Source organism: Pseudopipra pipra, chromosome W (genome assembly GCF_036250125.1).
Source record: "Pseudopipra pipra isolate bDixPip1 chromosome W, bDixPip1.hap1, whole genome shotgun sequence".
NCBI classification, from domain to species: domain Eukaryota; kingdom Metazoa; phylum Chordata; class Aves; order Passeriformes; family Pipridae; genus Pseudopipra; species Pseudopipra pipra.
Genome location: NC_087580.1, coordinates 14,673,365 through 14,690,723, shown reverse-complemented (window position 1 = coordinate 14,690,723; position 17,359 = coordinate 14,673,365). Strand labels below are relative to the sequence as shown.

Sequence of the window (17,359 nt, the reverse complement as noted above, 5' to 3'; positions counted from 1 at the left end):
GGAACACAGCAAGACAAAGAGACAAGCCCCGACACAATGAGATGGCAAAGAGAATTGAAATGGGCTGTAAAGAATCAAGGGAGAAGCACAAGACACTGCCAGGAAAGGCTGGTGCAGAAGATGGGAGCAGTCAGTTTGCCAGAGTGAGGGAAAGCCAGACGGCCCTGCAGGCTGGGCCTGTCAACTCTGGGCTTGAAAGGTTATTTTCTGCCTGGAGAAACATGAGCAGCACCGACTGACAGTGTGGTTTCATTATTAAAAGCCAGTCTCAGCTCTCCAGGGGCTCTTGCTGCCTGGTGATTGTGGCCAGGCAGCTGCCAGTGCAGGCAAGCCAGACTGCTGGGCATTCCTGCAGCCACCCTGCTGCCAGTTTCTGCCCTCAGGGGAACACAGGCACAGGGACAGCAAACAGGCATTTGCTAGCACAGGGCTATCAACCCCTGAGCACCAAATCCCATCTCACAACCTCTAAACCAGGTGATTTGGACTCCCTGCTGTCTATTCCCACCAGCTTGCTCTTGGCACAAGAGTCATTTGAGAAACTGTTTCCTTGACTGAAATTCAAAAGGTCTCAGTTTTCCTCTTTACAGTGCAACACAATTGCTGGCATTTTTCAGCTTCTTCCTTCTCAGCTTTCTTGGGGAATCACAAAACAATCACACTTTGTTCAAGTGAAGGTGGAAACCCTCAAGAGCACATTGCTCTGGATGTGCTGTAGTTCTGCAAAGGGAAAGCAGAGCACCATGTTGCCTTTGGAAAACCTGAGCAGAGCTGAATTAAGCTTAGCAGGAGCCTGAAGTGGCACCTAAAGGCCTCCTGCTGCTTCTGCTAAATGAGTCTGATTCCAGGGCTGTTTTCAAACACATGTCCTGCAGTGCCAGTGCTGCTAGTCATAACTAGTCATCATCATCACTAACCATGATTCCAGCATAAAGTGGAGAAGACTCAGCCCCTGAGCTTTGACTGCGAGCTGCACAGAGGCAGCTCAACAGGCTGAGAGAGGCAGAGATGCCCACCGGGAACCAAGATTAACCAAGGAGCCACAGGACGTGGTAGTGGACACTCGAGGGCAAGCACGAGAGCAGGTGAGAACTGCACAGCCTTCCCATCAATCCAGGGCTTTCAGGGGAAAGAAGCTCCTTTGGGTCAGATACCACCAAGGTGCAGCCAAAATCAGGGGAGAATCCTCAGCATGGGAGAATCTCCCACCATCTTGCAAATCCAAGGTGGTGAATCTGGATGTGCCACATCTGATACTCTGCTGTACACCACGGGGGTTACACCACTCTCCTCTTCTTCTAGCACAGTGTTAAAGCTCCACATCCCAGCACTTACCTTGTCTCTATTCCTCAGAAGCAGGGGCATTTCACAGACCTTGCCAAGGACATAGTTCTGAAACACCAGCTCGGATGGGACAGGCTCAAGCAAGGTCTTCTTCCGGCCAAGTGACAAGAACTGGAGAGGTGAGAGAGAGCAGGGAGAGGTTCAGCTGCTGGGAGGAAGGCTCGTGAATGACTCTCCTCTCTTGATCCCTGGTGAAGGACAGGCTCTTGGTGACTAGGTCTGCCCAGCTGCCACTGGGAGAACAGTAGCTCACCCACCTCTGCTCTGAGCTGATCAAAAGCTGCTGGACCACACCAAGCAGGCTCAAGCTGAGCAGCTCTTTTGGCAGGAGTTTCTCCAGCTTTCCTTCTCCAAAATGCCAGGCAGCGCTTACCTCCAGCACAGCCCTGTGCTAATGGGGTCCCAGAGCTCTGGGCACTCACTGAGCACTCAAGCAGTAAGTGAAACTCAAGAATTTACATCAGACTCCACAGGAAACAATTTTTGGGTGACCTTTACTCTGAGGCAGGGAGACTGAGGCCCACACAACTCCAGACTCTAGAGCTTAGACATCAGTAAGAAGAGAACAGCACCAGAGGAGCTTAAGGGCAAAAAGAAAGTACCACAGTAGATAGGAATAGGACAAATGAGGCGAATGCTGGATAAGGATGAAGCTCAGCTCTTTTCTCAGCAGTGCTGGGCAACTTGAGTAAGACTGGAGTTGTGTTAAATCAGGAGTAATTCCCTCAGGCCCTCAGCCTTCAAAGGCCAGCACTGCCACTGTGCAGGGAATCCTATGACCCCCAGCATTGGTCAGTGACAACACCAAAGCAAGAGGTGGCTCTTTCAGTGGGACAATGGAAAATGGCAAGCTCGTGCCCTTGTGTCCTGCTCCAGCCTTCCCCCGCTATTGTGCCTTCGCCATGGTAGCTAAACTCCAGCAAACCCCACCAGCTTCAGCAGAAATTATTTGTGTTGGCTTAGCACAGATCAGGACTCCAGCATCTCACTAGGAGAACACGTTTTGCCTTTGCCCCAGCAGAAGGAACTCCACCACCACCAGCAGTTTGCAACGACAACAGGACCTGGACACTGAGGGGTTTCAACGAGCTGGAGGCAAGGCACGCAGCCTCTTCAAGTGTCACATCAAACAGCAAGGAAAAGGGCAGGAAAAGGCTACCTTGGAACTGGAGTTCTCACTCGTGCCTGGGGGCCGGACAATCTTGGGCAGCTTTGTCTCCTGAGGGTTGTCCGGCTTCTTCCTGAGCCTGAGACCAACCTCCCTGAAGTCAAAGATGGTCAGCTGGAAGGCAAAAAAAACAGCAAGAGCCTCAGAAATGCCCTTGTTCAGAAAGGCTTTTCTTGTTCGAGTGGCTCTGATGAATCATTTGTGATCACAGCCACCAGGACAGTCCTGGAAGTTGCCTGCTGAAATGTGTATTTCAGCATCAGAAAATTAATGGTATAGAGCAGAACACACTTGCTCGAACCAGGCGGCTCTGCCTCATTAGCTTCTCCTTGATTCAATGTGACATGTATGGAGACTTCTGCTCTTGGGGCATTTGTGTCCTCTTTACTTTCACTGGATTGAGCCAGTGACCCTGGCAGAGAGTGGCAAACTGCCCTAACTCCATCCCTGCCCAAGGCTCACAACCCCCCTGTGTGTGAAGATCTCAGTGCTGGCTGAGTGGGAGGGAAGCAGAAAAGCGGCGTTGTGCCAAGACCGAGGTGCAGAGCAATAGGTCCATAGTTCTCTCTTTGCAATTAGCACGGGTTTTTCTCTGTCTGGCCTCACAGTCCCATCCCCAGAAGAATACAGAGAGATGTCCTTGACAGAGCCTCAGCACTGGGTCACCTCCAGCCAAGTGAGCTCCAGGCAGCAAAGGGGACGTTTGTGGGCGGGAAGGAGGACTTGCCCCAATTCCACTGCTGCCTGCAGGGCTGGATCTGTGCTCCACACAGGAGATGAGACAGAACAACTGGTTAGGAACCTGTCCCAGGGGGGACCAGCCACCTCTCTCAAGGCTTCAGGCAGCACTTGAGCCGCCCACCACATGCCCAGGTGCCTGGAGGGCAGCTGTGGTCAGAGCAGCACAGTGAGCGTGCCAACCTGACAGAAGGAATTCCTGCCCACACAGGGGAAAGAAAGAAGCACAAACAAATGTAACGCTGAAGATGAGCTTAACTTGGCTCCAGTGGCACAGCCAGGCAAGACTCTGGACTGTCCCTGACGCACCATGACAGCCCCTGCCAACAGAAGCACGGCCCCAAGAGCTGGGGAGGGGGTCTGTAGCTTCACGGTGCTGCTGGACAGCAGGAGGGGCTGGGAGAAGAGGGACACGGGAGGAGTTTCCAGCCTTAACACAGCTCCTGGCCACAGCAGGTACTTACACGCTTAGGCTTCTCAGCCTCTCTCGGCTCTAGAGGACGAGTCAGCACCGCTCTCCTCGGGAATCCGGGATCCATTCTGAAGGATGTTGTGGGTGGATAAGTCGTACCAGTGATCGTGTCTCAGCTCACCTGGAAGGAGCAACAATGGAATGCTGAAAATCCAGAATCCCATTCCTGGCAGACCCAAAAGATAGAGTGGTGCTGAGAATTTTATATTATTTGAAAGTAGCTAAATGCTTGTTTGGCACAAGTAGCTAGAATTGTTAGGCTGGAAGTTGGACTTTATTTTAACGATATGGCTATGTTGTGTAATTCAAAGATGGATCAGAGTGAAACCTGGAGCTAACATTCTGAACATTAATAACAGTTAGAAGAGACAAAGCTGTAGTTTAAATATTACTTAAAAATTAATAGCTAGGGTGGACAGCCCATAGCTGGTGGTATAGGAACTGTAACAACCTCCTCTTCTGCAGGCCAACCAAGCCCAACTCCCTCAGCCACTCCTCACAGGACTTACCTCTAGACTCTGCATCAGCTGTGTTCCCCCTCCCTGGACTTGGTCCAGGGAGGGAGAATCTTTACTGCAGTGAAGGTCTCAGACACAGTACTTTTGCCTGTTGAGAAATGCAAATGGATTTGATGTGATTATTCCACTAAACTCATTGATAGGTGCCTTTGTACCCGTAAATATAGATGTTCCCATCTCTGTGCCTGAGTGTGTGTGAATTGATCATGGTCTATGTAGGCAGCAACAGAGTGAACCTTGCCATCAAACTCTGCTAGGTCGCTGAGGAGACACCATTAAAGGGACTTGAGCCACTAGAAACGCAACATGTGGGGAGCAGGACCACGTCAGACTTTATCCTAGTGGCACTTCTTCTCCAGCATCCTTATCCTGCAAGAAGCTATGGGTAAACAATCACCAGCCTGACAACCACCTCTCTCTGTGTCGTACAAAGTCGATGTGCAAGAAAGGGTAAGAAGAGAACTCCAGAAACATATCACAACAATTTGAAAAACTCTAATCAGCATGCAATCTTCAACAACTAAAATATAATCAAAATCTCTCTATTACACATCAACATAGTATTATCACAAACTTAGCTCTATTCTTAGTACTTAACTTACGTTACTATAGCTTTACTTTCTCTACAATGGTACAGTCTGCGTTTTGTTGATATTTCGCAAAAGCGGGGGGTGGACAGTTGTGATGGGGGGAAACAGTTTTCCCCCTGCAGTTATAAAATGGTAAAACCCCAGGGGGTGGTGACCCTTGAAGTTTTGAGGTTTTACCCAATGAGCGCTTCTGCAAAATATAAACATATCACAACCAGAACGGAAGAGAAGGTAGTTGTGAGTTGTTTGTAGAGGAAGGAACCATGTTGTGAAGCCACGAGCAGAGGGCAGGAGCCCCTGGGGGTGGCTCTGGCCCCCCCCAACCCCTAGGCTGGGGCTGCAGGGACTTGGAACAGTGTTAGACTGGGCTAAGTGCCTGTAGCTGAAAGCCGAAGGAGTTTTTCTCCACCGTAAGTAGGCAGAAGGAGCAGCGGCAGAACTGCACTGACCGAAGAAATGATGGCAGAGAGCCAACAGATAAGAACTGAAGAAGCAGCAAAACAGCATGCAGCCAGGAAGACACAGAGTTGTCCGAGAGAACGAGAACCAGCAGCTGAGAGAAAGCAAAGCTGAGCTCTACCAAGAGAAAGTTTGGGTAAGAACTGAATAAAAAACCCTAAACCCTTTTGAGACCCCTCTTAAGTTGGGGTGGTGGACTCCTACTGAATGGAAGTCCTAAAACTGCAGCAGCAGCACTGGAGAGAGGAGCTGAAAAGCTCAAAGCGTCCTGGAAAGCTGGACCGGGATGGAGAAGGAATGCAGAGGGGGTGACCTTGAGACCCCCTCCCCACTGCTGCCAAGTTGGCAGCCTGAGACAGAGCACAGGAGCTCTGTTGGAACTCTTGAGGCAAAGGCTTCCGACTGAAAGCTGCCCAAGATGTTCTGACTCAGGGGTGAATGCCCTGAGGAAAGGACCTTCATGGGGCTCTTACACCCCATGATATACCCGTGGTAAAGCGAGTTTTGTCCCTGCTGGCAGCCCACGGGTGAGACCTTCGCTTGGAGTCAAAGGGCGAGAGGGGCTTGGATACCCCCCTCGTGTGTACTGGCAGTGAGATCCAGCTACAACAATCCAGATTGTGGCAATGGATTTGCCATACGCAGTATGGAAAAAATCCTGTCAGAGATGGGCTGGTGAGGAAAACAGCTCTAACCTTATGGAAACAGAAGTTTTTACTGTAGTTTAAACATGTTTCAACATGTTTGCGTATTTTCTGCAGTGTCACTGTCTCCCTCTCCCAGACACCCCCTGTGAAGCTATTGTCTCCCATACAAGGTGTCCTGGGAAGGTGTCCTGAGCTGTTTCTCATTGGTCCCTTGTTAACCCCTTCCTATTGGCTGTTGACCCCTTACCTGATGGTTTTTTCTGTGTGATCCTGAACTTGTGATTGGCCCCCGCTGACCTTCCTAAAAGCCTTTTTATAAACCCCAACCCCACAATAAACTTCCTCTTTCGTCCGTCCCTCCCAGGTGGTCTGCGTGTGCTCCTTGCGGGGTCACCGGGCCACGTGCAGGGGTGGGAGGAAGGGCATTCACCTCGCAGGTAATGGGGCAAGCAGCTTAAGGCCTGGAGGTCTCCCCCAATCCCCCATAATTGGTGCACCGTGGTGAGGCCAAGTTGGAACTCTTCTGTGAAGATTATAGCAGTCCTAACGCACAAACGGGGGCTAGTTTGTGTGCAGCGGCAGACCGGAGTCTAAGCGGCAAAGGTATTAGCAGACGGCATCACCACAAGAGAGCATCCTGTTTTGAGTACTTCAACCTTCCTGAGGACATTCAGGTAAGGAGCAGACCCGGCATATTCCCTTATAACAAAAAAAAAAAAATAAAAATAAAAAAAAAAAATGGGTGCATCCCTCACTAAGACTGAAAAAGAGAACTATAAGCATTTGAAAAATTTATTAAGTTGTAATGGCAAATTGACTAACAAAAATACCTTAAAATGCCTTTCCAAAGTTATGGTTAAAACTGACTTTAAACTTCCTTTCTGTCTGACGACTAAAGATTGGTAATTACTAGGTAGACAGATTTGGATAGCTGCAAATTCCAACGATAAAGCAGCAGTACATGCCAACATAGCTTGGACTCATATCGTAACAATTCTTGAAATGCAACAAAAAGATTCTGAGCCCCAACGAGAAAGCAACGCAGCTTCCCTCCAGGGTCTAGGAGAGGGTGGGCGACCGAAATCACCGCGGGAAGCGGGGGAGGAGGGAAACAGAGATCACGAACGGCAACCCAGGGCAAGCACCACCCCTCAGCCCCCCCCATCGCGGTCAGCGCATGGCGGTGCCGCACACCTGGTCCCTGATACAGCAGGAGGCTTTGGAACTGGCCAGCCTCAGCCCCCTGCGCAGATGGGACCCGGAGCGGCAACCCCCATCCCGGGCTTCACCATCGGGGCAGCCCCTGCCCCGTCCCGGGCTCCTCCGCCGCGGCTGCCGGTGGGGCGAGGAGAGGAGGAGCCGCCCGCGGCCAGCGCCGGCGGGACCCCTCCCCGCCTCCCACCCCCTCTCCCTCCGAGAGCAGGCGAATCCATCCCGCTGCTCCCAAGCCCCGACTTCCCTCAGCCGACTAACAGCACCGCTCCAGGCACACCCCCAGAGACGCAAATTCCACCGCCCCTGACACGGAATAGCTGCCACAGGCACTCTTCGGGGCAGAGCTGTGCCGAGAAAAATCCAGCAGGCGTTTGTGTGGCTTCAGCCCCAGCCCCTCCTGCCCGGCAGCTCTCAGCGGGAGATCACCAACTGCAGCTTCCCCAGGCAGCTTCACAGCCGCAGCCCCCGGCCGCCATCCCGCATGGCCAAACAAAGGAGGCGGGGAATTCCCAGCTTCCAACCACACCGGACCGACAGCGAGAGCTCCTGCCTTCCCTAGGGATGCCGAGCGGGACAGGATGACGTCATCGGGACCCCCTCCCTGCCCGGCGCCGGGGACGGGACAACCTCTGCCCTGCAGCTCCAGCTCCCCCCGCTTCTTCCTACATCGTGCCGCGACAGGCAAGGACACCCACAGCTTCAGAACACCTTCACCACCGAGCATCAAAGAAACCCCCAGCTAACGGACAATATTTCCCCCACTTCTTACAGCGTGAATCTAGCGGTGACAGACTCAGCAGCACCAAACTCGCAATCCTTAACAACATTTAACCAATTTTCTCCCAATAATCCATTTTCAAATATGTCAAATAATTTTAACAATTCTGTTTCTCCTTTTAACCCTTTTGTTTCTTCCACAGGAACCAACCAGACCAATGATTGTAATGATATAGATGATATTGCTACACCTGTTAATGATGTAAATTTATTGCAGGCATATCCAGTGTTTTATAATCCAGGTTCAGCCCCGGTATGGGACCCCTTATCCATACCCCTTCTCAAGGATGCAAAAAAAGCGGTACCAACTTATGGGTTGAACTCAGCCTACGCAATGGGAATTCTGTCATCTATATTCTCTGGCTTTATACTGACCCCAAATGATTTAAAAGATATCATGAGAGCTTTGCTAAATAAGGTACAGGTATCATTGTTTTTAGATGAATGGCAAGCTTTAATTAGAAAATATGCTCATGAAACTAGCTCTACTACACGTAGACGTATAAAAACTACCATACAAATGCTTTTTGGTGAGGGTCCATATTCTGCAAATACAGATCAGGCCCAAATTCCCAAACAAGACTTAATTGCTACCAGAAATATGGCATTACAGGCACTACAATCAGTAGCTGATGCCTCTCAAACAACTCCACCTTTCAATAATGTAACTCAAAAGCCTGATGAATCTTTTATTGACTTTGCAGAACGATTAAAAGAATCTATAGAAAAACAAATCAATGTGAAAGAAGCACAAGATGCCCTATTCCTGAAGCTAGCTATCTCCAATTCAAATGCACAGTGTCAGCAGATACTCAGAAACCTTCATGACCCTACCCTTTCCATGGATATGGAAAAGGCTTGTAAAGATATTAGCCCTGATGACAAATTGGCAAATAGCCTGGTCCACGCTCAGGTGTCAATGTCTAACCAATTAGCTGAAGCTAATATACAATTAGGCAACCAAATTGCTGAGGCAACTCAGCAGATGGCAGAAAAAATGACCCAAGCCTTAGCAGCAGCCCTAGACCCCTCCAAAATAATATGCCATAATTGCAAATGTCCAGGTCATATAAAAGCTAACTGCCCACCATTTCAAAACCCCAATTCTCAAAAAACCATTCGTCCAGGCCTTTGCCCCAGATGTAAAAGAGGGCTACACTGGGCTCTAGACTGTCGATCTCTATTTGACAGAGATGGAAACCCACTCTCACCCAGGCCTCCTCCCAGAACACAGAATTTGGGAAACGGCTTGGTGAGCGCTTAGAGCGGCACGTGGACATAAAAAGCTGCTTTAAGCAATCTAATCTACCCCTCTCAAACAGTTCCCAACAAAAACCCCAAACAGGTGCCTTTAATTGGAGCTAGCAACTTCAAAACCTCAAACCTTAGAAAAAACAGAGTATCACACTGTGTTATTGGCTTCTGCTTCTTCTCAGGTTTCAGATTTTAAAGGGAAATGTGTTATCACAGCAACAGATTCTGCAACTGCATTAGGCATTACTGTGTTACCTATGGTTATGAGTCTCCAAGATCCTAAAGTTGTGTCTGTTGTAATTAAACCTAACTTTGTACCCCCAGTGATTAATCCAGAAGATCAAATAGCACAGGTCATACCCATAGAGGAAGAAACCCAGGATGAACAGGGAATTTGCATAAATTGGGCTCAAAAGGTTCCTCTTGACAGACCTATAATAGAATGTACTCTTCTCTCTCCTAATTCAGGCCAAAAGAAATCTGTGTCTGGCTTACTGGACACGGGTGTGGACATTTCCATAATCTCTGCCAAAGATTGGCCCAGCACCTGGGGTACAACAAGGCCAGCTGTCGACATCCAAGGAGTAGGAGGATCCAAAACTCCTCTCCAGAGCATTTTGCCACTTCTGGTCCAAGGCCCACAGGGTAAGGTAGCTTCATCTAAGCCTTTTATATTGGACATTCCACTAACCTTGTGGGGCAGAGATGTAATAACACAGTGGGGAATTATCTTATCCATTCCAAATTTGTGATTGTGGCCACTGGAGAGCCGCAGGCACCACCTCTCACATGGACATCAAACACACCAGTGTGGATAAACCAGTGGCCCCTCAGAGGAGAGAAATTGCGGCAAATTCATAATTTGGTAAAAGAACAATTGGACAAAAGCAGATTAGTCCCCACAACCACTCCATGGAATTTTCCTATTTTCACAATCAAAAAATCATCTGGGAGATGGAGGTTATTACATGATTTACGAGAAGCCAATAATATCATAGAGCTGATGGGAGCCCTCCAAGCTGGGCTACCCTCCCCTGCCATGCTCCCAGCAGACTGGCCACTTGTTATTTTAGACATTAAAGACTGTTTTTTTAATATCTACCTCCATCTAATGATACACACAAATTTGCATTTTCTGTTCCAGCTCTTAATGCAGCTGAACCCTCCAAACGTCTCAGTTGGCTCACGTTGCCACAAGGGATGAAAAACAGTCCCACTATATGTCAATCTGTGGTGTCCAATATAATTGAACCAGTTTGATCTCAGTTTCCTGAAGCTATCATTTTTCATTACATGGACGACCTATTGATCAGTGCCCCTAATACTGACAAATTGACATTGGTACATAAGTCCGTGAAAAAAACCCTGAGTAATCATGGGTTAGAAATAGCCCCAGAAAAAGAACAAAGAATTTCCCCGTGGAAGTACCTTGGTCTGATAATTGAAGAGAGAACATTTAGGCCTCAAGCAGTAACCCTGCCCACCAAAATAAAACCACTAAACGATCTGCAGTCTCTTTTGGGAAATCTCAATTGGATACGATCCTTTTTTGGTTTCTCAACAGATTTTTTAGCTCCTTTGTTTCAGCTCCTTAAGGGAGAAGCAGAACTAACTTCTCCTCGTCACTTGACACCAGAAGCAGAAAATATTATTGAAGTGATCAACCAAAATATTTCAGAACAACAGGTAAACAGGAGAGTAGAAGGATTACCTACTGCATTGCTAATCTTTCGTGGACCAAAACAGCCTTTTGCTGTAATAGGACAATTAGACTCAAAACCCAAAAAATTTCTTTTGTGGGAATGGGTATTTCTCAGTCACCAGTTTTCAAAGACAATTGTTACTGTGCCTGAAATGCTTGCAAAAGTCTGTCACAAAGGCAAACTCCGAATGTTAGAACTGTCAGGGAAAGACCCAGATTTTCTTTATGTTCCACTGTCCAAATCTCAACTGTGTTATCATGATTTACATCTGTTTGATTTTCAACTGGTTATGTCAGATTTTACAGGCAAACTGATAACCCATCTACCAGCAATTCCTTTTCTGCAGTTTCTTTCCATCTCTCAACCCAGACTGAGAAATAACTTTTCTACTAGCCCTTTGAAGAAAGCTGTGACAGCCTTCACAGACGGCTCAGGGAGGTCTAGTAATGCAGTGGTAGCCTGGTTTGAAAAAGGAGAATGAAAAACAGATGTTCATCAAGTTGAAGGTTCATCTCAGATTGCTGAACTCTCAGCCGTGGTAAGAGCGTTCCAACTTTTTCCACAGCCTCTGAATTTGGTATCAGATTCTGCCTATGTTGTAGGAGTTGTAAGTTGCATAGAAAATAGTTATTTAAAAGATCTGAACAATCAAAAGTTGTTTACCCTGTTTAAAACATTGTTACTATTAATCCAACAGAGGAAACATCCTTTCTATATCACTCACATTAGATCACATACATGCCTCCCAGGCCCACTTACAGAAGGGAAGGCTGTGGCAGATAAAGCAGCAAATTCAGCTTTCCCAGTTAACACAGTACCTACACCTAACAATTTTGAAAAAGCAAAAATTTCTCATAACTTTTTCCACCAAAATTCTACATCATTGAAAAAAATGTTTCAGTTATCTACCTCTCAAACCAAAGCCATTGTGTCTGCGTGTCCAGACTGTCAGTTGGTAACTCCAGTGAGATCTGAAGGAGTTAATCCAAGAGGCCTTAGCCCCTTAGATCTCTGGCAATCAGATGTGACACATGTGCCACGATTTGGCAGATTGAAGTATGTACATGTATCAGTGGACACTTGCTCAGGACTCATTGTTGCCACTGCACATACAGGAGAAAAAGCTAAAGATGTTAAAAGACATTTTTTCTCAGCATTTGCCATAATGGGCATTCCAAAACAAATTAAAACAGATAATGCCCCGGCATACATTTCTGCTTCCCTTAAAGAATTTTTCAATATGTGGGGAATAGTTCACACCACTGGCATTCCTCACTCTCCACAGGGCCAAGCGATAGTAGAGAGAACTCACAAATCCTTAAAAGATATGCTGAAAAAACAAGAAAAAACAACTGTAGGTCTCTCTCCATCAGAACGTTTAAACAAGGCATTGTATGTGCTCAATTTTTTAAATAGGCTGCATGAGGATGTTTCACCTGTTGGACATCATTTTGGAGCTGGAAAATTAAAAACGGGGGAAGCTGAGGTAAAATACAAGGATATCCTGACAGGAGAATGGCTCGGTCCTGTCCCTCTAATTGTTTGGGGGAGAGGACATGCTTGTGTCTCCACAGGAGCAGGTCCAAGATGGATACCGTCCAGACTAGTGAGGATCCACCAAGAAGTTTCCCTCCCAGCTCAACCAGCAGCAGATCCAGCACCACCGGATTCAGCACCAGCTACAGGAAGCGATCCCCCATCAGCATCACTTTCGGGATAATCCTGGTTTTGTGTGCAGCATAACACCAGCAAATCAGAAAGACTTAACGTCAGGAGCCCTTGCCACACCTCCTCCAACAATTCCAAATTGGGTAATGCTCCCTGGTCAAAATGTTTGGCTAAACCTGGCACAATCACTAAATACTGACTCTATCTGTCTCTCTACCTTAGATCCCTCTCACCCTTTTAAGACCTGTCTGGTAGGAATCCCCTGGACACCCAGAGAATGGGGTGATTTTAGAAATCAATATATCCCCTGGTGTGATGACCACGATCAGTTCAAGAATCCATTCTTGGACTGTCTCACAAGACCAGCAAAAACTTCACATGACAGACAGACATTTAGCTATCAGTGGCAGAGACCTGAGGAATTAGAAATCTTGGGGAGTATCATATCTCCTCTCTGTTTTTACTTCATTCACAACAAATATGTTGCCCCTCCTGAATTAATTAATGTCACCTCTTATGGACCTTATTCCAATTTCAGTTTCTGGTGCAAGGAAGAGGTTCCTTTCCAGATACATGCTACCCCTGATTCAGTTATTCTTCCAAAAGGAGTCTTTTTAATTTGTGGACTTAGAATCTGGAATATGATTCCTAGATTAGCTGCTGGAGGCCCCTGCACATTTGGAAAATTAGGACTGTACAATCCAGCTACCCTTATGAAATCTTTACCTGTAAGTCCTCCCAAAAATCATGCAAAAAAGAAACCTTAACCTCCAAACAACCTCACCCTTCCCACGTCATAGAGTGCGCAGGCAATTCCAAGGTTTACACCCACCTCTTAACTTCTATCCATCACAACCAAAACCACCTTCTCCACCTAAGGCAGTGCAGGTCCCTGTGACTGCAGCACCCCCACCTCCAGTTGAAGAACATCCCTTAGCAAAATTGCAGTCCTTGAGTGAATTCACAGCAGAATGCAATTCTAACGTGCTTTTTTGGTCTGACACCGCAAACATTCTAAGTGGTCTGCTTCCAGTTGTCAGCTCCACAAAAGCCTTAATGCTCCTTACCAGAATGGGATGTTGGCTTGCAAAAGAAGCTGATGCCACCAGTGCTGCCCTTGATGATCTATTTCAAGATACCCAAACCAATAAGAAGGCCTTGTTACAAAATCGTGCTGCAATAGATTTTCTCCTTCTAGTAAATGGCCATGGGTGTCAGGAGTTTGAAGGCCTCTGCTGCCTCAACTTCTCTGATCACTCCCAATCTATCCACTCCCAGATTAATCAGCTTCAGTCCTTAGTTCATGAAATCAAGTAAGTTGATCCTCTGACCTTTGATGATTTTTTCAACTGGCTGCCCTTCAAAGGCCTCTCTTCCACTATTAAGAAAATTATTGTAGTTATCGTACTAGGACTTTCCGTAGTGTTTCTCTTTATGTGTGTCTTTCCATGCTTGCTCAGTTGTGCCAGAACCTCTCAATCATTAAAAGCATATCCAGCTTTAGAAAACAAAAAACGAGGAGCTGTGGCAATGGATTTGCCATATGCAGTATGGAAAAAGTCCTGTCAGAGATGGGCTGGTGAGGAAAACAGCTCTAACCTTATGGAAACAGAAGTTTTTACTGTAGTTTAAACATGTTTCAACATGTTTGCGTATTTTCTGCAGTGTCACTGTCTCCCTCTCCCAGACACCCCCTGTGAAGCTATTGTCTCCCATACAAGGTGTCCTGGGAAGGTGTCCTGAGCTGTTTCTCATTGGTCCCTTGTTAACCCCTTCCTATTGGCTGTTGACCCCTTACCTGATGGTTTTTTCTGTGTGACCCTGAACTCGTGATTGGCCCCCGTTGACCTTCCTAAAAGCCTTTTTATAAACCCCAACCCCACAATAAACTTCCTCTTTCGTCCGTCCCTCCCAGGTGGTCTGCGTGTGCTCCTTGCGGGGTCACCGGGCCATGTGCAGGGGTGGGAGGAAGGGCATTCACCTCGCAGGTAATGGGGCAAGCAGCTTAAGGCCTGGAGGTCTCCCCCAATCCCCCTCAATCCGCCGTACCCGATACAGATGCTGCATAGAAGAAGAGCACCTGCTGCCTTGGAGACTGCTGCTCTGAAGAAGGATCTTTCCTTCTTCCCTCCTGGACTTTTATTTGGAGAGGAGAAGAGATTTGATCCATTGTCAATACTTATGTCATGGTAGAGATAGCTAAGATTGTATATAATGTATTGTAGTATTTATTTGTACAGTCATTGTAATATATTCCCTTTTCCCCATTTTGAGTCTGGTGTGGTGTCTGGAAAAAACCATCTCACATTGGGTTGAGATGTGGAGGGCGTTTGGACTAGGGAATTGGATTTCTGGAGTTCTCAAACCATGACATTTTTGGTAGCAGAGGATGGTTGCGATCCATCGAGACCAAAAGAGATAAGAGCCATGATGCTTGTTGTAACAGAACAAAAACACAGACAAAACACAGACTGTACCATTGTAGTGAAAGTAAGGCTATAGTAATGTTAGTTAAGTACTAAGAGTATAGTTAAGTTTGTGATGATGTTATATTGATGTGTAGTAGAGAGATTTTGATTATATTTTAGTTTATTGCATGTTGATTAGAGTTTTTCAATTGTTGTGATATGTTAATGTTTTGCAAAAGCAGGGGATGGACAGTTGTGATGGGGGGAAACAGTTTTTCCCCCTGCAGTTATAAAATGGTAAAACCCCAGGGGGTGGTGACCCTTGAAGTTTTGAGGTTTTACCCAATGAGCGCTTCTGCAAAATATAAACATATCACAACCAGAACGGAAGAGAAGGTAGTTGTAGTTTGTTAGTTAAAGAAGTGGCCATGTTGTGAGGCCACGAGCAGAGGGGAGGAACCCCCCCCCCCCGGGGGGGGAGCTTTGGACCCCCAGCCCCCAGCTGGGGCTGCAGGGACTTGGAACAGTGTTAAACTGGACTACGTGTCTCTGGCTAAGATCTGGGGGAAGTTTCTTTGCTGAGAGCAGCAGCAGCAGTGGCAGAACTGCACTGACCAAAGAAGCTCAGGCATCCTGGCAGAGAGCCAGAAGAGATAAGAAGAAGCAGCAAACAGCATGCAACCAGGAAGATACACAGTTGTTCGAGAGAGAGAGAGCAGAGAGAGAGCCAGCAGCAGAGAGACAGAGTTGGGGTAAGAACTGAATAAAACCCCCAAACTCCTTGGAGACCCCTCCGAGAAAGGAGGAAGATGATGGGCTCTTACTTGAAAGAGCCTTGGACTGCTACTGCACTGCAGAGAGGAGCTGAAAAGCTCAAAGCGTCCTGGAAAGCTGGACCGGGATGGAGAAGGAATGCAGAGGGGGTGACCTTGAGACCCCCTCCCCACTGCTGCCAAGTTGGCAGCCTGAGACAGAGCACAGGAGCTCTGTTGGAACTCTTGAGGCGAAGGCTTCCGACTGAAAGCTGCCCAAGATGTTCTGACTCAGGGGTGAATGCCCTGAGGAAAGGACCTTCATGGGGCTCTTACACCCCATGATATACCCGTGGTAAAGCGAGTTTTGTCCCTGCTGGCAGCCCACGGGTGAGACCTTCGCTTGGAGTCAAAGGGCGAGAGGGGCTTGGATACCCCCCTCGTGTGTACTGGCAGTGAGATCCAGCTACAACAATCCAGATACAGATGCTGCATAGAAGAAGAGCACCTGCTGCCTTGGAGACTGCTGCTCTGAAGAAGGATCTTTCCTTCTTCTCTCCTGGACTTTTATTTGGAGAGGAGAAGAGATTTGATCCATTGTAAATATTTATGTCATGGTAGAGATAGCTAAGATTGTATATAATGTATTGTAGTATTTATTTGTACAGTCATTGTAATATATTCCCTTTTCCCCATTTTGAGTCTCGTGTGGTTGTCTGGAAAACCATCTTACACTGGATTGAGATGTGGGAAGGGGCTTGGACTAGGGAATTGGATTTTTGGAGCTCTCAAACCATGACAGAAAGCCTTGAGAAACTAGAGATAAAGGTATACCTGCAGATTTCGGAAAGCCCCTAATTAGGAAGGCCTTTACATGCCAAGTATGATTTCAGATTGCATGGACAGAACATCAGGTCCAATGAACTGGAGACATGAGATGCGTGCACAGACTGAGCTATCCAATCACCTTGTTGTGAGCATGTGCCCCAAACAAACTAAACTGTATAAAAGTTAACTTATTTAAGTAATAAATTGGACATTTTGCCTGATCACACCGATTGTTTGCATGCGTTCCTAAACCTCTCCATCAACAAGTTTCATTTGACTTCAAAGGAAGCCTGTCCATCATGTCCACACTGCTGTTTACAGAGGGTTTCCACTCTCCACGCCCCCATCCAGGCTAGCAGCTTCCCCTGCCCTCTAGCCCTGGCGTGATGCTCTTCCATAGCCCCATGGTTCCACTTCCATAAAGCCTACAGGGTTCTGCCTGCCAGACTCAGGGGAAGGAGCAGAACTCAGATATCAGTCCCAGCTCTCTGCAGGGACAGGATAAAGCACAGCTCCAGACGACCACCACGGTCCCGTGGGGAGAGATCTCCATCTTCCCCACCTCAGACAGCCCCTTACCCAGCCCACAAGTTAAGGAAGGATCTTAATTCCCCCTCTGCTCCAGGCTCAGGGCACAGACAGCTCTGGCCCCTCAGCTTTGTGTTCAGAGCATGAATGGCCTGAGCCTGGGCAGAGGAGCCAGCTGTGCCAGGACACAGCAGCTGAGGCCCCCTAGGGAAGCAATGAAGAAATATGGCCAGGGCTGGGGAACAATTCCTGACATGTCTCAGGAAACCCTGGTCTATCACGGCAGGGTG

The 17,359-nt window shown here is 47.6% G+C and overlaps 1 protein-coding gene across 1 annotated transcript in view; it reads right to left on the bottom strand.

Annotated features, from left to right (window-relative positions):
• Nucleotides 1-17,359, bottom strand: part of LOC135404871 (hydrocephalus-inducing protein homolog) — a 271,661-nt gene that overhangs the window by 254,041 nt on the left and 261 nt on the right. Inside the window, exons 2-5 of the mRNA XM_064639602.1 lie at nucleotides 4,232-4,328; nucleotides 3,715-3,843; nucleotides 2,504-2,626; nucleotides 1,336-1,455 (exon numbers count right to left, since the gene is read on the bottom strand). Coding sequence (XP_064495672.1) covers nucleotides 1,336-1,455; nucleotides 2,504-2,626; nucleotides 3,715-3,789 — 318 coding nt within the window. The 5' untranslated portion in view covers nucleotides 3,790-3,843; nucleotides 4,232-4,328. The remainder of the gene's footprint in view (nucleotides 1-1,335; nucleotides 1,456-2,503; nucleotides 2,627-3,714; nucleotides 3,844-4,231; nucleotides 4,329-17,359) is intronic.